General features: G+C 34.6%; 1 protein-coding gene across 3 annotated transcripts in view; it reads right to left on the reverse strand.

The window, feature by feature from the left end:
- The window catches only part of LOC143238234 (uncharacterized), a 53,331-nt gene that overhangs the window by 11,113 nt on the left and 16,856 nt on the right, over nt 1-25,362 (reverse strand). For 2 of the 3 annotated variants that reach the window (XM_076478292.1, XM_076478294.1), the window contains exon 3: nt 6,390-6,540. In XM_076478292.1, coding sequence (XP_076334407.1) covers nt 6,390-6,540 — 151 coding nt within the window. Of the gene's footprint in view, nt 1-6,389; nt 6,541-18,235; nt 18,449-25,362 lie in introns of those variants that run through there. The other variant, XM_076478293.1, reaches the window with a different exon arrangement.

Consider the following 25,362-nt stretch of genomic DNA (forward strand, 5'->3'; position numbering starts at 1 on the left):
CAAACTGAAGTGGTAACTTAAGGTATAGTATTAAGCCAGTAACTTCATCAGTGTTCGTTCTTGTTGTTGTTTAATTTCATAAAATTATACAGTTTGACATCGTTACTGTTACTGCCTCTGCCATAACCATCTCTAGCATACAGTGGAAGCACATTGGTAGTCATGATGTTTATTTAAACAGTAAAAGTTCTATATGTATCACGAATACGAGAGCCCTCTACTGTTTAATACAGGAAACAATATTACGATGTTTGGAAATAATAAATACATATATTCTCTCATGGAAATTCTGTCTGAATACCTGATTCGTTGTAAAAATTAATATCACATTGGATCAGATACTTGTCCAATTTCAAGATGAAAAAGTATTTCTCGTATCTGAATCCTACACTAATAACTTGTTTTTTCGTCACATTTTATGTCTGGAGAGAGATAACACTGCTTATAATTCGAGCCAAGTGTGTGTGTGTGTGTTTTTTCTTATAGCAAAGCCACATCAGGCTGTCTGTTGAGTCCACTAAGAGGAATCGAGCCAAGTGCCACTGATGCGTATTTCTGAAAAATTTGAGTAAGCGCTTCCTGAAGTTCGTTCCACTGAATGTGATTTCGTTAGATAATAGAATAATGACAAAAAAAAAACAAGCAAACTGGTAGACAAAAATGTGGCTTGTTGGAAATGATTGAAATGGGCAGTCTTTCTGGTGCAAGGTTCTAAATGTTTGTGCAGATTAAAAGTCATTTGGTTACCTCGAAATTTGGACAAATAAAATTGATAAACAAGAAAAAATGTAAAAAAACGATTTAATAAAGTTGAAAACTTATATTTTATAAATGTTCACATATATACATATATTAAATACGAGGTTTACTCCGAGATACCTTAATAGATTTCTTAAAAATCTCTATCTAAAGTACCAAGAAAATCAAGATAATTCACTTCATTTTTTTTACATAACACGAATATATTAAGACATTTCAACAAAAATCCATTCCTTTACCGTCTATTAACAATGCCATATGTGAATACCTAAAATAAAGAAAAGTTTAGGTTGTTAAAATATGACCTTCCGAAGCATAGAGTTCAAGTAATACAGTTAACAGGTTTTACATATCTATCATAAATTTAATCCCATATTCAGCTGTAACATACGGTACTTTCTCACTGTTTTGCGAAAGATTGAAATTCGTCACTATTTTGTTTTGAAAGCCTCGTTGTATTTGCTACTGACAAAAGTTTTGAGTTTTTACTGCTAGAGGACTTATTGTACGTTTTGTTGTTTATAAGCGCTAAGCTACACAACTGGCTACATGTACTCGATTTTTGGCGTTACAAGTCTTCTAATTTATCCTTGAACTGTGGGAGAGAGGAGCAGACAAGGATGTATAAGAGCACGTGTGAATCAGCCGTCGATAAGTAAACCAAACACTGTCAAGGATACCATTTGTAATGTGACGAATGCACTCTTTAATGTGCTGATCAAAGTTTAATATCAGTACATCAAAATTACAGTGATGTGGAAAAGAAACTGTTTGATCATTTTGTAGACTAACTAAAAGAAGAAGGTCTAATAAAGTACAGCACGTGCACAACACATTAAAACTACAGCACGTGCACAACACGTTTTATTAGAATGTGTAACTGACATCATGAAAATTCAGGTTTTTAGAAAGCCAGTGTTAAGATTAGAATTTGAGATCATATTTTAACAGATTTCATCGAGTACGTATTTTTATGTTATCCAATAAAAGATTTAACAAATTACAACATTTTCAAGAATGCTACTGTTTTTGTACACCTACAAAAAGTTCGAATGTAAACTGCTAATTTGACAGAAGATCAAGGCAAGATCATCCTATAAAACAACAAACTGATTATTTCTCACACGTGTCTGCTTACCTAGCCGGTGACCCACTTGTCTGACCCTCCCATAGACATAAATAAACGTAGTATTTAATTCCTGCTGGATCATAGATCCGGAATCTATAGGATGAAATCGTAGCATAGCGAATTGATATTTGATAGAAATAGTAAACTAAATTAGTCCACTCCAGCTCCATTGCAAAAAGTAGTTTCAATCTTTCAAAACTCAAACTTCCCCCAATACATTTTTTAGTTTCTGTTCTTGTTGTTTTCCAAAATTAAAAACTGAATAAATAGTCATATCAAAGTCCATTGTACCACTTTGGCATCAACAAAGCATTTACTTCTGAGCATAAAAATTCCCAAATACAAAACCAGAATGAGTGGCGTATTCTAAGTTACTCAAGTGGGAAAAGGGGAATGGGGATTAATCTGGCTTCAAGTCATGCAAACACTAATGGACCAAGTGGTTTTATTATAGGAAACAAGAAAATAAATGTTACAAGACCCCTATCCTGGATGCTCTATTAAAAATAAAATACATTTTCTGCGATTGACAAACAATGTTTAGAAATACCTCTTATAAATCATATGTAAATATCATTGTTATCTTGAATTTATGGAGACAGTAAGTGTCTTTAAAAACAAAATCCAAAAGGAGTTGAGAACCTGCAAAACGTAACTTTCATAGTTTTTGTTGTATTTGTAAATCATAACGATACCATTCCAGTTGTATATTTATGAAGTTGTTTTGCACAAATTCAAAAAAAAAAAAAACGAATTTAAAGTTGTACTCTCTTACAGGCAAAAAAACGGCTTACTTCAGTGTATTTTACATATATAACGTACTTACGTCACAGATCTCTGCTTAAAAGGCCTTAGGTAAAGTTTGCGGCTAAGCCTAACGGATCTGATTTTCTCGTACGTTTCCTGTACATGTTATAAGAAGAGAAGAACAGAGTTAAACTGGCTCTATGGTTTTGATCATGTACCTTTACTTTTGTGATGTATTTTTATTCATGCAATATTTAATTGACGTTTGCTCAATATGTCAAATTCCAACAAAATGCATATGATCACAAAGGTTAACTTCACTCAAAACTAACTGTCCAGTCTTAAAAATATTTTACTAATGGTTTATGCTCTCAGTGGCTTGTTTGTAGACGTATGACACTAAAAAAACCAAGTTTTGACACCCGTAATAGATGTAACATAGATAGACTATTATTTAGTTTTGTATTTAGTAACAACCAACAGCTAATTATTAATTGCATAACTTGTTTGTTTGTCTGTTTTTTGGAATTTCGCACAAAGCTACTCGAGGGCTATCTGTGCTAGCCATCCCTAATTTAGCAGTGTAAGACTAGAGGGAAGGCAGCTAGTCATCACCACCCACTGCCAGCTCTTGGGCTACTCTTTTACCAACGAATAGTGGGATTGACCGTCACATTATAACGCCCCCACGGCTGGGAGGGCGAGCATGTTTGGCGCGACGCGGGCGCGAAGCCGCGACCCTCGTATTACGAGTCGCACGCCTTACGCGCTTGGCCATGCCAGGCCTAATTGCATAACAGTAATAATTATTTTAATTCCTTGAGCAAGATGATTCCAAATGAAAAAAAATATCATGACATAAATGTAAATTAACAGGTTTTAAATAAGTTTGGTTAAATAGCGGCAAAGAAAACAAATCATTTGAGTAATCAAGAGCATTTAAGTTTTTCACGTGTTAAATTAATCATAGAGTCTTTATATAATTATTCAAACACAAATATTAATTAGTTAATAAAAATTCGCAAACAGGACCGGAACTATCTATGAGAACACCAAGGTCATGTCCTGGATTTTTTTCTTTTTTGTTGGAACAAGAAGCTTCCTTCACTTGCTCTCACACACATATATATAGCATTGGAAGTTTTTACTAAACCCCATGTTTGACCTCAGTAGAACAATTGTTCTGGTTACAGCAAACTTCGCAAATATACATGTTTACATACTTGGAATATTGCAGCTTTAAAAGGGTAACGTACATTTATTAATACCTAACATCCAGTGGCGGCGCCAAGGTGGGGCCTGTGGGGCTTGAGCCTCAAAAATGAGCCAAGCTCCCCCCTCAGCCTCCCAATATTGTTACCTACATATATTCATAAAATGTGGAAAACACAATCGTCGTTGTGGCTTAACAATTAACATCAAAGAGACATAGATCTGTAGAACTCAACGTCTTCATTAAGACGGAAGTATGTGTCATGCGTCCCATAGCAACGTACTGAATGCACTGAAACTCATGCGCTGTATTGCCGCTCCCTGTGTAATGCCATTCTATCTTGAGCTGTGACGAAGATTAGACAACCACGCTGGTTTCAAGTTACAACAGATCATCAGAGATTTTACTTGATAAACCAAAGGTTTCACAAGTATTTACCCAACAATTTCATTTATCTTTTATTGAAAAGTAAAACATAGCATGCATGTATAAATGTATTGTGTATAGGTCAAAACTATGAAGCATTTAGCTGGTGTTATGTTCTCTGGGAGATCATTTTGCATTGTGTATCAGACATCCAAAATTGTACTGATGATTGTAGCATATACTTAAAATTGTGACTTACAATCCAATTAATGTTATACTTATGATTAGATAATAACCTTACATGTTAACTGACCAAATAATATTTCTAAACAATTCTAGAATGAATTTTGAAATTGTCATTAGGCTATTTAGAAGTGCCTACTTTAATGTAATGTAGTAGTTACATTATTGTAACAGGTGCTTGTCACACTTATGATAATAAGAACAATATCACAATCACAGTTTGGCCTGTATGAATAATGTGAACTTATAAAGAAACCAGCCTTTCTGTGAAGGTGAACTGTAATTTAGACATTTTGTTTTGGTGCTACTATGACCATTCAATATCCAGGCCGCGGGTTTGCTTTGTTCGAGCGCACGATTCCCGCCTCGAACGCCTTAAGCGTATGATCACCGAGCCGCTGACCATGGTGTACGCTCTGCATACAGCTAACGATGCCAGCCGCACGCCACCCCCCCGCTCACTCCATTAGCTGCCAACAGTTTTACAACATGCCCTATCAAAGTTGTGTTTGTGTTACCTAATTAGCCCTGTAATTTTACATTATCACTACCCTCTAATTAAGTACTTGTGCTATATGGTTAAAGATAAACACTTTCTCTAATTGTATTTCATGGATATGTTCTGGATGCCAGGAGACACACCTTCTATGTCATCATAGACAGGATGCTCAACGAGCTGAACAGAAGATTCTCCTCTGATGCCTGCAGTGTTCTGATGGATGTAAGTGCATTGAACCCCAAACACTCCACATTTCTGGACAAGCAAGCACTCTTAGGAATGGCAGTAAACTGTGGTGTGGCAGAGAATGACCTCGCAGTGGAGGTCCACCAGTTGAACCGGCTAATTGTCAGGAAGAAAGAAAAGGGGCAGGAAGTATCCACACCATTGGGGCTTGCAACCATGCTGGGGCCATACAAGGATGCCTTCATGGATCTCCACAAACTTGTATGCATCTCTGTGATCCTGCCTGTCACTTCAACTGCTTGTGAGAGAAGTTTCTCATGTTTGAAGCTTTTCAAGACATACTTGCGCAACATCAGTGGTAACAACCACACCAGCAACCTTGCTGTCATATCAGTAAACTCCAGGAGGGCAAAACAACTCGATATTGATACTGTTGTAAACACATTTGCTGCCAATCACCAGAACAGGCGCATTGTTTTGAAGTAATATTGACTATAAACACAACATGATGAAAGATAGTTAGCCTGATAGTGGCCTTACTTTTCCTCAGAGTGTATTAACTTTACATGGGATAATTCGTTTCTGCTATGTAAACTATGTCTTTATGTTATATTTCTTTTGGTTTGTGGCTTTACTCTTAATGGTATATTTAATGTTCAATCTAAGATAATCTTGATCTTCTTTATTATGTATTACCTTGAGTGGAATTTAGGTGAGCTTCCTCTTTTACATATACGCATATTTTCATAAACAGATTATTTCTAATTTGTAATAATGAATTATTAATCAGAGTATGAGTTTCCAAAGAAACCTGCATTGAAAACACAGTTCAAAATAGCACACCTTTCTGAAATGTACCTTGGTATTTACATTATTATAATTTACCATCTATACTTCATATTGATGGCATTTTGGGAAGCCCCTCCACAGTTTACCTCAGCCCCCCCTAAGCCCCCCCAACGAAAATATCCTGGCGCCGCCACTGCTAACATCACAAAGACTAATATTTGCATATTCATTTATTCATATATAATAACAGCCTCCAAACAAAGTTGATTTTGAAAAAAAATAAAAAAACAGTACAAATGCAGTCAAACAAAAATATCAAATTATGATTGACGGAAAGAGAAAAATTATGAGAGATAAAAATAAATTCAGGCTGAATTAATAATAGCATAAAAAAACAGGATTTGAAACACGAGAATAACGAAACATGGAAAATATATGAGTAAAAGGAAGACTCTTACAATGGATGACGTCTTTATTATGTATTTGTGAGTTGTATCCATGCATCAGAGGTTTCGATTCTTCCCATCCTTCCCTCTTCTTGATGTCAGATGCTTGCATCATTTCAGGCGTTTGATGTTTCTTATTCTCTTTCTGTGCCAGTAGATGTCTCTGTGAATATAATTATCGTATATTCAGAACACATATAACATAGATGTTTACGCATGGTGTATGTAAGGTGATGGTTCAAATCACGGTTCCAAGAGATGGATTGATCTCTGAACCAAATATATTTATCAATTGTAGCTTTATTAATTTACAACTAATATTATTTATGGTAAAACTTCATATTGTAACATTCTTCTGTTCCTTAAAATTGCATTATTATTACTGAGGCGTTAAGTAAGAAAAATATTAAATATAATTTAAAAAACAACAACTATGTATATAGTAGGACTGGCATATAGCTGGTAAACGTAGTTGATAAAAATATATTTCGTTAATAAACATTCGGGTCGAAAAGTATAAAATTACATTTCTGCTATTAAAAATAAGTAAATAATATTTTTGACGAGTTTATAAAAGCAGTATATAAAAAAAGCAAATCCTTATTTAATTTTTGCTGCTGCGATCAACACCTATGTTATAATAATTTCCCCGAAAGGGGGCCGAAGACTGCCAGGAGAAGTTATCTGTTTTATCCACTCACACTACTAGTAGTAATGTATTATCTTTCAGTCAGTTAGTATACGCTAAAATAACGTTACATAAGGGATGCTTAACTTTGCAATTTGTACTGTCGTGACCTCAGTAAAACGTGCACGTTCCATGAATCACGAGAAGAATTATGTACTCTGTAAGTTACAACACATGCTATACGAATTTCAAAAGCGAGAAGCGAAAATGTTTGTTGCTATTAATTCTGGTTTTATTTACTCTTCAAATAGAATAGTTTCGAGGGCTTTGCAGAAGTACTTATAGTTTATTACATGTATAGGAGCTTGGCCTTACATTATAACCAACACTAAAAATATCTGGACTAACGCTCTTTTACCATTTTGTGTTTATGTTAATCAATGAAGTCGGCACAAAAAGTGTTGCCACTGGTAGTAAATCATCTTATAAAGATTGTTTAATCGACAGTTACTGGCATTATTGATTTGTTCTTCTGGAACCATTATACCAGTGATGCTACTGTGTTATGCTTTCACATGTTGCAGAGAATAAGCCTCCAAAAACCTAAGTAAAAGACAAATTTAGGAAATTCTCTGGTTGTATTCACATTTCTAATTTTACTTAATTTAATTCAGATTTCTAAGGCACTGTAGTGTTTTCGCAAACACAGAATTCCACTCTACTTATAAGTAATTGTTAACAGTAAACAATAAAAGAAGGATAATATTAGACTTAAAAGTGGTTTAGTAATAAGTTTGAAGACTTATAACATTAACATTTGGGTTTCGATTCCCGTGGCAGAAATAACTCAAACAGCCCATATGGTAAGCATATGTTTGTTAAAGCCATTGAAAAAATAGTTCTGTTTTAGTTTTTTCTTTAGTAAGTTTTCCTTGTTTCAGAAAACTGAAACTTCGTTTTTTCTTTCTGCTAATTTACTAGTTTCCTCAACTGAACTATATCACACACCTCTAAATGTTATTGTTTAGAGATAAAACTATAAACATAGTTAGAAATCATATACGGTTGTTTTTGTTGACATTTCGGCCCAAGAATATTCTTCGCATTGTTTCAATTTGGCAACAATATATTTTGGGCTCACTGATACCTGATAATGATGAGGTAACCATTTTAATAGCGGATTTTAACCAAAGAAGGTCTATTTTCTGGTGTAAGTTGGGTTCTACAATACTCGCTACCGAGGTACTAGTCGTTTGTGTAGTAAGTTCTAACTAAAGAAAGTTTTTTGTTGTTTCTTAGCAGCACGAGCTAGATGTTTCATAATTTCTGCATTCTTTTAGGATTTTGAATGATGAAAACTACTTATAAATGACTGTTTCTTTCGTACTCTCTTTAGTGTGAAGCACGTGATGTTCATGATAACAAGATCTATTGCACTATTTCGCCAGTTGCCTGTCTCAGCTGGACATGTAAAGCTTTAGGATACTGAATTATATATCGAGTGCGATCGCTGTCATTATTCACAGACCAAAAGATCACCTAAATTTTTATCGTGTGCCATTAACTATAAATGAATATTCTAAATCTCTTTTGTGAAATGAACATGTTAATAATAATAATAACTGTGAGGATGTTTGTTTTGTTTGTTTTTTGAATTTCGCACAAAGCTACTCTTGGGCTATCTGTGCTAGCCGTCCCTAATTTAGCAGTGTAAGACTAGAGGGAAGGCAGCTAGTCATCACCACCCACCGCCAACTCTTGGGCTACTCTTTTACTAACGAATAGTGGGATTGACCATCACATATAATGCCCCCACGGCTGAAAGGGCGAGCATGTTTAGCGCGACGGGGATGCGAATCCGCGACCCTCAAATTACGAGTCGCATGCCTTAACACGTTTGGTCATGCCGGGCACAAAATGGGCTATCTGTGCTCTGTGTATCGAAACCCGGTTTTTAGCGTTGTAAGTCCGCAGGCATACTGCTGAGCTACTGGGGGGCAAATGTAAGGAAAGCAAAAATGTGAAGCATATATTAATCTAAGAGCAAACAGAATTGTTAAAAAACGTTTTTGAAATATAGCTTGTGTGCTTGTTCCATAGAAACTAGGAAACTTAAAAAAACAACTTAATTGTAATTTTTCAGTTTGTTAGGACATTTGTCCCAGTTTCTAAAAAGAATAAACAAAAATGATTTCAACGAGGTTCAAGTTTGTTGATCGGATGTGAAACATGAATTTCAAATTGCTAGGAACGAAAAATATTTCATATCTTATTTTGTTCTTTATCGCCACAGCTAGTATTTAATTTCTTTAATATGATTGTCCTCTTCATTTATTTTCCAAATGTTTTATTGTGCTATTTAACTTTAGAGACTAGTGTTGTAAGCTCAATCCTATTCCTATAAACGCGTCAAATGAGTCGTGTTATCCTAATAGAGTATTGTGGTTTCCAAGTTGAATATCGTGTTAACCCAGTAGGGTATTACGATATCCAAGAATAGTATTCAAGTATAGTATTTTGTTGCCCAAGTAGAGTATTGTATACCGGAGTAGAGTATTATTGGATCGAAGTTGGATATTGTATTATCCAGATAGAATCCGTGTTATTCATGGTGGCAGTGTTTACTAAACATTAAATAACTGAACCTTCCTAACTTAGCAAAGTTTCCGTCGTCTCCAGCTCTTCAGTTTATTCCAGTTATTTTTCACTCTGGCGTCCAAAAGCTGTCCGTGCTTCCCCAAGGAAGTGTGTTTTACAGATTGGAAAATACTTGATATAGGGTGTCATGTCCCCGTCACACCAAACATGCTCACCTTTTCAGTCGTGAGGGCGTTATAATGTGACGGTCAATCCCACTATTTGTTGGTAAAACCGTAGCTCAAGAGTTGGCAGTGAGTGGTGATAACTAGCTGCCTTCCCTCTAGTCTTACACTGCTAAATTAGGGACAGATAGTGCAGATTGCCCTCGTGTAGCTTTGCGCGAAATTCAGAAATAAACCAAACCCCCTCATAATGAACATAAAAATCAACAATTTTAAAACTTGCGTGAATCTTTACAAGTGTTATCAGTAAAAAGTTTAAAATCCATTCATTTCTGTTTGTTTTTTTTTTTGCATTACATGGACTCTTTTAAAGCGACATTATACGGTTAAAGAGCTGAGATATAGAAAGAAACGCGAAAAATATGCAGCTTTAAGACATAGGGGTTAGATATATTTTGTTGTTTCTCTCAGTTTAAACATAATAATATCAAGGTATAAACAATGACAACAATTTTAAAAACAAACTAAATCAAAGACTATATATTATTCACGAGCTATAGAAATATTGGCTGCAATAAATAAATAAAACATAAACAAAGACGAAGGTCTAGTTTAAATGATCTTTATAAGTGAGCTAAATTTAAATCATCCTAATATGAAAATATTGCTGTAAGAAGTAACTAATATTGCGCAAATAAACTGAAACTTTCTGTTTATGCTTTAATACTTATATATAAACAGTTAGTTCATAAAACTAACTGCTATAAAGTCTGTCAGTGTGCAGGTATTCGCATTGTTTGTAGTTTTGATTTTACATATCTGGTTAAGAATATACTTTAAAAACTACTCCTGCGACTTAAATGAATATAAATATTGCTTATATTTATATATATCAATTGAAGGGTAGTTTATTTTGATAAGAAGTTAATAGATTATTTTTGTCAACACTTTCCCCCAGCAGTTAGGACCTCTCAATGGCATTTCTAACGCCCTTGCCCCCCAACAATAAAAATTTCCTCGTCGAAAAACCAACGGAAGTAACTTCCTACTTTGCACTCAGGAAGTAGGGGAAGCAAGGAAAGAAAATACACTCCATAGATTTATGTAGAAGGAGCAAACGGGAGCAACAGTGGCCACACTGAAGTTTGTGTGTGTGTTTTCTTATTGCAAAGCCACATCGGGCTATCTGAATGAGTCCATCGAGGGGAATCGAGCCCCTGATTTTAGCGTTGTAAATCTAGACTTGCCGCTGTACCAGCGGGGGACCACACTTAAGTAAAGGAACTCCTGTGGAACCAAAATAATAACGAATTCTGTATTTAGAGATTCTAACTTTTCACTCGTTTAATTTTTTTAAAATTTATGCACATTTTATAGTATCACTAGTTCCTCATTAGTAATATCTTCATGTATAAATGATATCTGACACTCTCAGGTTCGTTGAAGGAAGACGACAAAACGAGATTTATACGCTACCGTACGCGCCTGATGACTTCAATTAGTTCCAATCCATCATTTACAGGATAATAGCTGTCGTTTCCAAAGGAACTCAAAACGTAAATAAAAATTCGGCACTTTCGTTACACAAACCAGAAAAATATTTTTTTATTATTGTTGTTTCTTTATATTTTTCAGAGACGCTACTTAAAAAATAAACAAAACTTCTCATTGGCCTATTTTTGACTGGAAAATATTTCTGTGAGCTTTATTATTTTCTTTTTTATTTAAGCACAGAACTAAAGGCGCTCTTCTCTGTCCCACCAAACATGCTCGCCCTTTTAGCTGTGATAGGTTATAATGTGACGGTCAATCCCACTATTCGTTGGTAAAAGAGTAGCCCAAGAGTTGGCGGTGGGTGGTGATGACTAGCTAGCTGCCTTCCCTCTAGTCTTTCACTGCTCAATATCATAACGTGATACAAAATTATATTAAATGACCAGTCATTCGCGGTATCAGCTTCGTGAAATTATATATATATTCTTTTTTTGGATTGCTAAAGTCTTTTTGTAACATATATGAAGCACTTACTACTATCACAGTTTAGTTTCTTCAAGAGTGGGTATCAATTTAAAGTGACTGAGTAGATCGGTTTTAAAAGATAAGAAAAATTTAAAGAGTCAAAGAAACGGGGAAATCTTAATGAATGTTACCATCGTAGATAAAAATTATGCTCTTAAATCTAAAATAAAGTAAATTAAAGCTTGGTGAAAGGAGTTAGAATTAGATTAAATAAGAGAATAAAATGAATTGGTCACTCTAGTGGAAAGCATATAGAGAAGACCGAAAAACAGACGTATGAAGTGGAATTGGTTGATATATAAAACGAGAAAGGAAAAACATGTGACGAGCTAATGAATGCTAAGAAAAACTAAAAAAAAAAAGAGATTCGTATGGATATTACTAAGACTAAAGACTAAAATATATAAAAACATTTCTACAACTTGGAAGAAAGGACAATCAGACGGGATGGTCGCACGATTTAATTAGAACAAAGAAAAAATTTAGAGCGGTAATAGCTATTAAAGAAATGCAGATGAATTCAGTACATTGACTCTAATATATTAAAGAATGAAAGGGTTGATTGGAAGTAAAGGTACAGTACGACCACGATTTTTTCTGCTTATGTCTAGACGTTCCTGCAGTTTGTAAAGAATGAAAACATTCTGTGCTTTTTATTATCTAAAATAATATTTTACATCGAAATGTACGAAAACCAAAGTACTCTAAAACTGATGAATAAAGTGATTAACAAAATTAAGGAAGTTTGTCCCAAACACACAATATGTAAATAAAATAATTATAACAAAAAACGATCAAAATGGTTGCTCTGGATGTTCTCTAAACAACGATGGATACAATGAGGTAAAGTGAAATCTATGTGTGGGGTTTTCTAATCGCAAAGCCAAATCGAGTTATCTGCTGAGTCCACTGAGGAGAATCGAACCCATGATTTTAGCGTTATAAATCCGTAGACTTACTGCTGTACCAGCGGGGGAATGGAATTTATGTGCCACAGGTTCTTGGCTTTTCAACCTACAACAAGGTTATACAAACAATAGAGGTTCTTGGCTTTTCAACTTATAAGGAGGTTATAAAACGACAAATGTTCTTGGCTTTTCAACGTACAGTAAGGTTATTGTAACAGATTTACCGTTATATGTTTATTTTAATACCTACATGTGTTTTAGTTTGAATCACATGACGCATATTGTTGAATATGTATTTCGCAAGTCCCACCTGTTCTCTGAATTTGTAGAAGATTCTCGAGAGCAAGAATTAATAATATTTGTTTTACGAAAACGATAACATTATATGCAAAACGGTTCGTTTGGGCTGAGAAAACACTTTACATAGAAGAGCGAACAACGTTTCGACCTTCTTCGGTCATCGTCAGGTTCACAAAGAACCTGTACAATTGTAATTGTAATTTCTTTGTGAACCTGACGATGACCGAAGAAGGTCGAAACGTTGTTCGCTCTTCTATGTAAAGTGTGTTTTCTCAGCCCAAACGAGCCGTTTTGCATATAATTTCTCAACAAGTGGGTTTCTCGACATCACTGAAAACGATAACATGTTTTCGAACATTGTTGAAAGTTCGAGAATTTCGCATGATTGATATATAAAACCTGCGCGCCGAGAGACAATAAATATTATTGGTTAGCTACAGTCAGTATACTATAAGCCTTCAAAGTTATAATTGTAATTAACGCTTATTAATCGGAAAATTAAAGAATTTAATCAGGTACGTTCATAGTTTTCGAACATTACAAACCGTTCAACTTCAGTAAATTACTGTTTTTGTTTTTCTTTGGTTTTTTTTAATTTCGCACAAAGCTACACGAGGGCTATCTGCACTAGCCGTCCCTACTCTTGGACTACTCTTTTACCAACGAATTGACTGTCACATTATAACGCCCCCACGGGTGAAAAGGCGAGCAAGGTTGGTGCGACGGGGACGCAGATTACGAGCCGCATGCCTTAACTCACCTGGCCATGCCGGGCCTTAGTAAATTACTTCAGATTTTATTATTTCTACGAAGAGATTAAATATCTTCGCCAGAAAAAGTCAGCTTATACCCGGTGTGAGGCCAGCCAAGAAAAGATAGCGTTAGCTTAAGGGAGGCGTAACAATATCAACTCAGAATTAATTTGCTTGTCATGAACCTGGACCATCGATAAATTATTTAGTTTTAGAATAAATAGAAATCTCAGTACAGTTTATAAGTTTTTTAAAACTCTTGTATATGAACCAGTAATTTTAATGACTATTTGTAATAACCGTTATTATAAATTGTATTGTTGTTTGTGTATTAAAATATATTTGTGTTAAGAAAGACAATTGTGTGTACTAATCTTGTTGGTAAATATCATACATTTGATACATATTGACATTCAATCAACTCCTAAATTAAAATTAACATTTTCGCCAGTTTGAAATCTTGATTCGTAGTATACATAACATAATAAATCGGAGACTTGTACGATATTAATTATAATACGTAACGTTATTAAAACATTATATGATTTTTGGCTTTTGAACATAAAATGTTGTTATAAAAACATTTGTACATACAAATAAAATATCACACGTACATTCATAAAATCATTGCATTATATTCTACTGATTAAAGAAAAATAAATCTTAAGAAACCAGTATAGCAACTATTTAATGTTGGTAAAAGATCCACAACCAATAGTCAGCATAATAAAAACAACATCTCAGAAACTATTGTACTCAAGAAAGGTTTGCTTGAGCAATATCTTTGCTTAGCGGGGGGCACAGTCCTTCTTGAATGTAACATCTTGAAATATATATCTACATTTTTGGAGTTCTGGTATGACACAAGTATCCAATAACTTTCTGTCTCTGGAAACTACCAAAGAAAATATCTTGACTGCAATAGCTATACATTGGGAATATGTGGAATTGATTTTGTAACGTTATGTTAAGAGTTCTACCTCAATATAGCTACCTTTTTGGTAATACAGCTCCCTTATTTGAAATGTAATATTGGGCTGTGCTTTTCTTCACTAGAGACAGACTAATGCATGTTTCATCCTGTACATGTGAGGCGTTCCCTTGTGGTATTTCTAGAAATCATATTCTGGTCCAAATAGCCATACTATCATCCTTCCCATTAACCTCTCAATTACGTGACGAGTTAATCTTTGAATAGTTGAGAAAATGTATAAAAACGGTAAAAAGATCTTAAGCCTAAAATACTTAATATAAGTGTAATTAGTACAGTATTATTTACCATTTTGGCTTTGTGTAAACGGTATTCAGCGCGTTCAATATGTTGGAGCACATGGCAATGTCCTTCAAGTAAAGAATAAAGGTTTATTATTGTTTTACAATAACTCTTAGTATAACATCATAGTTTCAAAACAAATTATATGTATGACGAAATAATGTACAATACGTCAAGTTGAACCGTTTCTTTAACATCTTACATTTTCATCTATATTTTCAATCAGCTATCGGCATCCAAACCATTCTTTTAAACTAATAAAGCTAAACTGTTTACCAGTAAAAATATATATATATATATATATATATATATAACTTTCTAGTTAAAATATTACCGAGCAATTTTAAGCTGCCAAGAAAAGGCTACTCAGAACCAATTCCAATATAACAATTACACTGATGACACACATAGCTAGCTGTATTGTTGATGTATTGTAATTCAGAATCAACCAGTTTGGTATATATCGGTGAATATTGTCAGTCCTGTGGAAGAATTTAGAACTTTATAACTTCGATTAAAATCTGTGTCAATGTTATGGGAGGTTGTACAAAGGTTTTCTTGATTACAATAATAACTTCCCTACAATATTTCATTTTCACCTTTATATTTATTTAGATTTAGAAGTGCGTATCACAGCCAACAATGAACAGTGGCCCTATTTCATTTATTCTTTCATGTACATGATTCGAAGGTGTTAATATAGAATTCTTATTCTGTTTCTTTTTGTTTCTTTTGAATTTCGCGCAAAGCTACTCGAGGGCTATCTGCACTAGCCGTCCCTAATTTAGCAGTGTAAGACTAGAGGATAGGCAACTAGTCATCACCACCCAACGCCAACTCTTGGGCTACTCTTTTACCAATGAATAATGGGATGGACCGTTACATTATAACGCCCCCACGGCTGAAAGGGCGAGCATGTTTGGTGTGACGAGGATTCGAATCCGCGACCTTCGGATTATGAGTCGAGTGCCTTAACACTCTTGGCCATGCTGGGCCGCTAGAATTCTTCTTCTGCAAGAGTTATGCCACATGTACGTATATTACAATCGTGTTGCAAAAATATAAGCAATATGAAATAGTGTCATCTATTGATGAAATTGATGAAGATTTTTCTTAACGTTCGAGAACGATATGCTACTGAAGTGTAGACTTGTAAAACATTGATCTGGAAAATGTTTAGAAACTATTATGAAACTTCCATAATGAAAAGAAAAATCAACAGAAAAATAGATTTAAAGTTGATATTTATCGACTAATAAAACACGTGGTTTGGACTAGCAATGACACTCGGAAATGCCAGTTTTAATAAAAAAACGGTTATATGGGCCATCCTTTCACATTTTGGATCCATAGTACACGATCCGTTCTTATGGCTTTAAACACTTTAGTTCGACGTCGGCTTCAAGTATTTTGTTATCGACTTCCTTTAGGCTACACATCTTGGCACACCTATTACTGCGCACGTGGACATCGACTTCCAAAGACTTAAATCTAGCATATGAAATCCAACATAAAATCCAACAGAGCAACATCAGGAACGTGAAAGACGAAACTACGGTACTGAATAGTCGAGAACGTACCAAGACGATAAAATTGAAATGGCTTCCAAACTCGAATCGTTTGTCGAACTTTTTCGTGATTAAACTGTTACCAGATTTGATCGAAATTGGTTCAGCTAGTTGTAACAACTTGTAACAGACAGACAGACAACTCTGTCTTATACGTAAAATCAACGAACTTTGCATATTAACGTATTTTGTGATGAATTCATTTTAGAACTCAACTACGTTTTGAGAGTGTCAGCGCTCAGATTGTCTTCAATACGTATCTTTGTTGTTGTTTTGAAAACTGAAACATTAGCAAGTGTTTTATGTAAGATAACAAAATATTTCTTTAATAATTTTGATGGACTGTAATTTAAACACAAACCACAAAACCTGTTTGAGTTTATACAAGTAAATTCGTTTATTTTTTAAGAAACTGTGAAATCTTCCACAGGAACTTTAAAATATATTGGGGCCAGAATCAACTAATTTATTAATGTATTAATCCTTAGATCACATTCACGGTATGTCACAGTTTAAACTGTACTAATTCTTAGATCGCATTCACAGTATGTCACAGATGTAAACTGTACTAATCCTCAGATCACATTCACAGTAATGAATCCTGTACTAATCCTTAGATCACATTCACAGTATGTCACAGTCTAAACTGTATTAATCCTTAGATCACATTCACGGTATGTCACAGTGTAAACTGTACTAATTCTTAGATCACATTCACGGTATGTCACAGTGTACACTGTACTAATCCTTAGATCACATTCACGGTATGTCACAGTGTACACTGTACTAATCCTTAGATCACATTCACGGTATGTCACAGTGTAAACTGTACTAATTCTTAGATCACATTCATGGTATGTCACAGTGTACACTGTACTAATCCTTAGATCACATTCACGGTATGTCACAGTGTACACTGTACTAATCCTTAGATCACATTCATGGTGTGCCACAGTGTAAACTGTACCCATCCTCAGATCACATTCACAGTGTTACAGTGTAAACTGTAATAATCCTTAGATCACATTCATGACATGTCACAGTGTAAACTGTACTACTTCTAAGATATTTTATTTTAAACGACAGATTTGTCTAACGTATGTTTACATCAGTCAACACTTCTGTTTACAATAAGTTTGTTTAATATATGTTTACATCATTCAACACTTTAATTTACAAGAGTTTTTAAAATATTTTTCTTGTTGCTGTTTAAAGTTAAACACATAACTACACAGTTGTCTATCTATGCACTGCACATCACAAGTATCGAAACTCGGTTAGGTTTCGGTGAGAGTCCGCAGACATAACGCTTTGCCATTGAGGGCTTCTTCAAAGAATAGAACTGCCGGACAAGTTGTGATACATAGAAAGCCACACAGAACCGTCAAACAAGTTGTCGTATATAGTAAGTTATAAAGAACCGTCAAGTAAATTATGGTCTATAATAAGTCATACATAACTGTTTTAGATTACATTCAAACGGATGACAGTCTTGTTGTATGGTTTATTAAGACATGCAGAACTGTTTGTTTGTTTTTATCAAACGTATTATAAGAGGTTTAAAAATAGATAACTGTAAATCGCACAACTGAAATATTCAAAGAGAGTTTGTTACAATAACCATTTTATTGACTGCAAATCAACTTACCGTCATTATTAGGAGTAAGGGCATCATAGTTGTATTAATCCAACCGTTTCTTCGATAGTAATAAAAATATATTACGCACGCAACTTATCACGCAGTTATAAGTAACAGACTATATCGAGTTGTATACGAATAAAAAAGATACTAAAATAATAGATGAACTGGTGAGAAGTTCGTTTTAAAGGATGACAGCAACACGCTCCTACCGTCTTCAACAATCTCATCACACAAAATGACGTTCACCCAGTCAAAGCGCGAGATTAGAAGCATGCGTTCTTTTCTTGTATTACCCACAGGAAGATGGACTGACAGACAAGCAGCCACAGAGACGGACAGGTTGACAGACATTCATAAAGAAAGCCATGTGGATAAACATACTGACACACAAGCTAAGGCAGATACGTAATAACCATGCGGAAAAGACTATTCATAGAGACAATTAGTGGTCGTACATAAATAGAGAGACATTAGATAGGCCTAACGATTGCCTATAATCCCTATACAGATACAAAGACTCTCACAGAGAAACAATACTTACATATTTTTTGTTTGTTTGTGATAAAGCGCAAAGCTACACAACAGGTTATCTGTGCTGTACCCACCTAAAATATAGTAACGCGGAAAATAATAATAATGAAAGGGGTGCCTTTAAGAGTGCATTAAAGAACTAGTGACGAGATGGGGAGTTGAATGGAAGACTCTGTTATTTGTATTTCAGTCACAACGGCACCCCCCTCCTTTGCGACACGTGTTAAATGGCAAAGTCGAAATCCCTAAGTCGAGAACGTAGTACTTTTTATCGATTATCCTATTGTAAAGCTATATTCACAGCAAGAATTCTATTTGATATACCATATAAACTTTGGAAATTTAAACTGCAAACAAATGTATAAAAGATCTAAATTATAAAAACTAGATAAAAGTATGTTAAACTAATGGAGAAAAAGGAAGTTTGTAAAACAATCATTGACATATAAATACGGAACTCCAGATGGAGTTTTGTAACTGAAAAATATTTCAAGGACTTTACAGGTGACTCAAAATAAGTTTACTCCCCAGTGCTGCGTCTGCGGACTCACACCGCTAGAAACCGGATTTCGATACTCGTGATGGGCAGAGCACAGAGAGCCCATTGTGTAGTTTTCTGCTTTGTTCCAAACAAACAAACAAAATAAATTTATTAGGTATGCAACTACAATTTCTATTCTAACATTTAAAAAAATGAACTGAAAACGTTGACAAGTAAGTATTGTAAATGAAAAATAAAAGTAAAATGTGTATCTTACATCTTACTTATTAAACATACACATTTTATTAAAATTATTATTGGGTTGATTATTTGCATTTTATTTTTGTATATGAGAATATGAACCTTTCGTTGTGGTTTCAAATTGAAATAAGGTATTTAAATATTAAAATACTAAAGAATCGAACAAAATTCATCTTGTTATTACCTATCACTTTAAAATGGAAAAAAGTTTCGCCTATTCCGAGAAAACGTAATTTCTACCTACTGTAAATGATTGTTAAAGACACATCGTTACGGAGGTTCCTATTGTCTCCTTTCTGGAAAACAACAATTTTCGATATTTTTTTTCACACAAGCTAATTTCATTCCACAAAATAAGGGTTGTCTAGCCTGCAATTGCACGAAACTACTGAGACATCTATGACCAGAAACATTGCAAGAACTAAAAAATACTTAAACAACACCACTCGCCTCATATAGTGTAACAATAATAAATAAATAAATGTCACCACATGTATGTAGAACAGACTCAAATGACTCTCAGGGAAAGTCTAAACAATCATAAATCTGCTATCAATACCGAAACAGACTTCTCTTTTACCCAACGCTTTAACCAACCCGGTCAGTCTAATAATGTTTATTTGTAGTTAAGCGCAAAGTTACACAATAGACTATCTTTACTGTGCTCACCAGCAATATTAAAACCGGGTTTCTTGCGTATAAGTTCGTGGACTTAACGCTTTGAACAAGGGACATCTTCTTAAAGGAATCGAAACCGGAGTCAAAACTAACGCTGATAAAGAAGTCCGGTCGATGGCATTCGTGCTTGTGGAATAAACCTAGACCCATGGTGCGTTCCCTGTTTGATAGTTAAATCATCTGATGGTTCAGCGGGCTTAAAGTGTTGAAATCTAGGGTTCAATTCAAACGCGATGGACAGAGAATAGATCACCCATAGTGTAGCTTTGCATTGAACCATTCTGGCCAATTAGTTCTTTTTCATGTGTAGTATACAGTGCTGTGCAAAAGTATTAGGGCAAAGTCAAAAATTTGATTTCAGGCTACGTTCAAAAAACAATGGAAGGTAATTGTTATTAATCTTCATATTTAACACAACAGAAACTCGGTGGAAGTGTTTGAGTTCAATAAATAACTGCAGTATTTCAGTTATTGTTCAAACATAGTTAATCAAAGTATCCTTTGGGATTTTACTTCAGTTGGTTCTAATACACTTTCATAAAATTTCTTTCAAAGAAACCTATGATTTGTCAAATTTTTGATCTATCAAATCCCAAATCTGCTCGATTGAGTTAAGATCGGGTCTCTGTGAGGGTCATTGAATCATTTGAATGATTCCAGCAGCTTCTTTCTTAGCTAAGTAATTTCTGCATAGATGGATGACTGTTTGGTTTCATTATCTTCTTTGTAGTATAATCCTTTACTAATAATACGCAAACCACAAAGTACACCATGACGATTCAATATCTGATGGTACTTATGCTGGTATATTATTCCACATATTTTGTAAATATCTCCAGTCGCTTAAAAAAAAACAACAAAACCCAAACCATCACACTGCCTGCCCCATGCTTCACGGTAGGTGCTATGCATTGATGTATTTTTCACCTTTCTTCAGCCGAACGTACAACCTACACCTTATTTCAAACTTAGCTCATCCGTCAATAACACCCTTTTTCACACATCAACCAACAGTCCAATTTTTATGATTTTTAGCAAATTTCATTCTCTTGACAATATTTGGAGATCGATATATTAGGTTTTTTTTTAACTGCTACATGATAAAATATTCCATAATCGGTATGTCTTCTTGGTACTGTAGATCTAGACACTTTATTTTTTTTCATTTGGTACGTGGTACATAGGGTACCATGAGAGTTATTTCAGGCTCTAAATTTTATCAGTATGTTCATTCAAGCAGAACCCTTATAACATACCTTTGGTATAAGTATGTGGTAATTCTAAAGAATGGTAAGTATTCTCAGCCTGGCTCATTCAATTGTCAACAGAGATCAGTGAAACATTACCATAATGTTGAAATTTACATTCTGTAATGACATGGAAGAATTAACTCCATAAAGTGGAAATAATGACAACAAATTCTCTTGTCCTAACACTTTTGCACAGTACTGTAAGTTTTCTATTTTTATCCCTATACTTTCTAAATACTTATTTATTTATATTAATTTTCCACGCTTTGTCTCTAGTTCTTTCTAATTCACATTTTTTTACTGATTGAGTTATATTTTAAGTCATAGTTTTTAAATAAAACTTTTCTAACCTCTTTATATTTAACATTCTCATTTTCCCACTTATTCCCCTCGTATTGCAAAACGGAAATCAGTTACACATGCAACATTCCTTTGCAAACTAATCAAAACACTTCCTGGTTGTCATGGTAATCGACCTTGTGTAACCATAACATCACCTCACCTTTTCTAATACTTAATCATTTCCAGTTTGTTTCTGATGAAAAAAAGGTCTATCTTTCAAAACACCTGCATTGTTTTTGTCACTAATTGATTTTTTAACCTACAGGTTTTCCTAACACATTACGAATTTATAGTGTAGAATATTTGTACATAATTGATCACTGTAAATACAAACGTTTTAGACATTACTGTTTTAGTCATGCCTATGAAACTGGTGTATTTGTAATATGCAAGTTTTCAAAGCCATTTACATTTATCATAAGAAGTCCTTTAGCTATTTGTATAATTATAGTAAAGAGTATATCATTTCCTATTGAACATGATGATTATTTAGCAAGTGACATTTGATAACATTATTTATTAAAATTAGTCTACATCGATCATTATAACACTCGACTATAAGAGGGAAGGGTTTGGTTAGCCATGAATTTCGCGCGAAGCTACACGAGGTCTAACTGTTCTAGCTATCTTCAGTTTAGCAGTGAAAGACAAGAGGAAGGACAGCTAGTCATCACCTTCCATCGCCAACGTTGGGCTACTCCTTTACCAACGAATAATGGGATTGACTGTTACATTTTAACGTCCTTACGGTTGAAAGGGAGAGCATATTTGATGGGACAGTGATTATAACCCGTAATGTAGAAATTGCACATTAAACGGTATAATTTGGAACATTTTGGATCACAGAATTTTCAAGATATCAGTATGTGACGACTCCATATCAATAGCGAGAGATTACGGTTTTGGTATAGAAAAGGTCAAATGGCTCTCAGAAGTGATAAGGCAGAACTCACTACCTTTGAAAACGGCGAAGTAAACCTCACACCTTAAAAAAATTGTGAAATAAATCTCATCATACTACGAATCGAACGCCTTAACCACCAAGCTATGCTAACTAAGCTTAGTAGGAAGGATATGAACTAACTCTCCCTTCAACCTTTCTTTTGTGATTTGCTAGTTTCTCATTCGTCTGACCCATCACTTATTTAAAAAGTTTCGTTCTTCATTCTTCGGAACCTTGTTTTTGGTTGAATTTTGTGGTCACTGTTTTATTTCATTTCACCGACGTGATTTCGTTCAACACGGTTAACCATCAAATAATAATAAACTTCGTTTTGTTAACCTGAATATGACCTAAGTAGGTTGAAAGGTTGTTCTCTACTTTATTTTAATAAAAGTTTTAATATCCACACCAGCCGTTTTGAGATACATTTTTACTTCAATTGGGTTTCCCGTCATCACAAAACTTCCATAATTCTGTGGCTGTCTGATGCGGATACAACGTGAAATAATTCAAATTTCATTGATCGATTAATATCGATTGATAAAATTCCTTACTAGTTAGGATTCTGGACCGGTTTAACATAGTGTGTAAAGTGTCGAACCGTGAATCCGTGAGATTATGGTTCATGGATGCGTTATAAGAATGACGATCATCTCTCACTATTCGATTAAAGTAGTATAAAAGTTAGCGGCGGACGCTGTTGTCTAGCTGTCTTCCATATAGTATAACAGTTCAAAATTAAAAATAACTCGCACAGATAGAGAATGTGTAGCTGTGTGCAAATATCCGTAACATATAAATTTATAGCATCAACAGTGTGTGGCCTATGTGTCATTCGTTGGTCACGCATCCCCAGGTCGAATTTAGTTGCCTCCCAGTGGCACAGTGGTATGTCTGAAAACTCACACTGTTAAAAACCGAGTTTCGATACCCGACTATATTTATGGAAGTCATATTTTGTGTATACTATAGTAATTAATATCTGATTGAGTTATTTCTCACAATTACAGTTGATGTTTCATAAGTTTCAGGTAATTCATGGTAATTTCTGTAAATTGTAGATAATCAGCAAAATGTCTCACAAAAAAAGGGAGAGACAGAAGAAATTTTGTTATTTTATCAAAGAAAAAACCTTTTGAAAAGCAAAAATAACTCTTCCTTATATACCTTCTGATTCTTTAATATCACTACATTTTTCTAGAAAGACCGTCAGTTCTAGAGTCAGGTAAATGTATTTCTACTTCTTTATAAGTTTGTGTTTTTTTTCTGCTTAAAAAGTTTATTAATATTTATCGGCAAACTCCAGCAGTTCAGTAATAAGATTGCAGGCTTTCGACGCTAAAACTTGGGTTTCGATTCTTGTGTACAGAGCACAAATAACCCATTGTGCAATTTTATCTTTAAGGACGACCAATCCATAGTACTAAAACAACACAAAGTAGTAAATCATTGTTTTGTGTTTCACAGTGTGCTGAAAATTAATACTTTCGCTCCTTGTATCTATCATAAATACAGTATTTCGTTTTGCCAGTTTCAAAAATGTGAAGTTTTATTAAGCTGCAGCAGAAACTGTTATTCATTATCCTTAAAACGGCCCGTCATGGCCAGGTGGTTAAGGCACTCGACTAGTAATCCGAAGGTCGCAGATTCGAATCCCCGTCGCACCAAACATGCTCACGCTTTCAGTCGTGAGGGCGTTATATGTAACGGTCAATTCCACTATTCGTAGGTAAAAGAGTAGCCTAAGAGTTGATGGTGGGTGGTAATGACTAGCTGCCTTCCCTCTAGTCTTACACTGCTAAATTAGGGACGACTAGCGCTGATAGTTCTCATGTAGCTTTGCGCGAACTTCTAAAACGACAAGTATCCTTAATACATAAATTTTCAATTTACTAATTAGATGTGAAAAACAACAACTATATAGTTGGTATACTACTCTTTTGAAGATTATAAATTTAAATAATCAAAATCAGAATTGCTATGATTTTCTTCAAACTGCCTAACAAAATTCCACTTGAGAAATTCGTCGCTAGATGAATTTAATCTTTTAACTAGCTACCTTTCAACGCAGGACGTGGGGAAGCCACAAGGTAACGCAGTAAGTAAATATGTTACCATGATTTAACTCTAGTACCTGGGGCTTATAAAAAAAACCACTAAATTTTCACTTACACGTAAATATATAATGCTTGTTTTTGTTTTGTTTTTGAATTTCGCGCAAAGCTACTCGAGGGCTATCTGCGCTAGTCGTCCCTAATTTAGCAGTGTAAGACTAGAGGGAAGGCAGCTAGTCATCACCACCCACCGGCAACTCTTGGGCTACTCTTTTACCGACGAATTATGTGATTGATCGTCACATTATAACGCCGTCACGGCTAAAATGGCGAACATGTTTGGTGTGACCGGGATTCGAACTCGCGACCCTCATATTATAAGTCGAACACCTTAACCTACCTGGCAATATGTATTGCATGATATCTAATGTTTATTTAACAATCTCGGTATTCAGTCCTCTTCTAGACTTTTCTTGTTATAAAACTCGCATGACTTAAAAACTCTTCCAATACATTCTTTGCCCCCTCTCATCTTCCAGACGTTTCTAACCAGTTTTAGTCCCGTGGTGGGTAAGCAATAAGTTTAAGGACTT

The sequence above is a fragment of the Tachypleus tridentatus genome, chromosome 13 (genome assembly GCF_004210375.1).
Source record: "Tachypleus tridentatus isolate NWPU-2018 chromosome 13, ASM421037v1, whole genome shotgun sequence".
Classification (NCBI taxonomy): domain Eukaryota; kingdom Metazoa; phylum Arthropoda; class Merostomata; order Xiphosura; family Limulidae; genus Tachypleus; species Tachypleus tridentatus.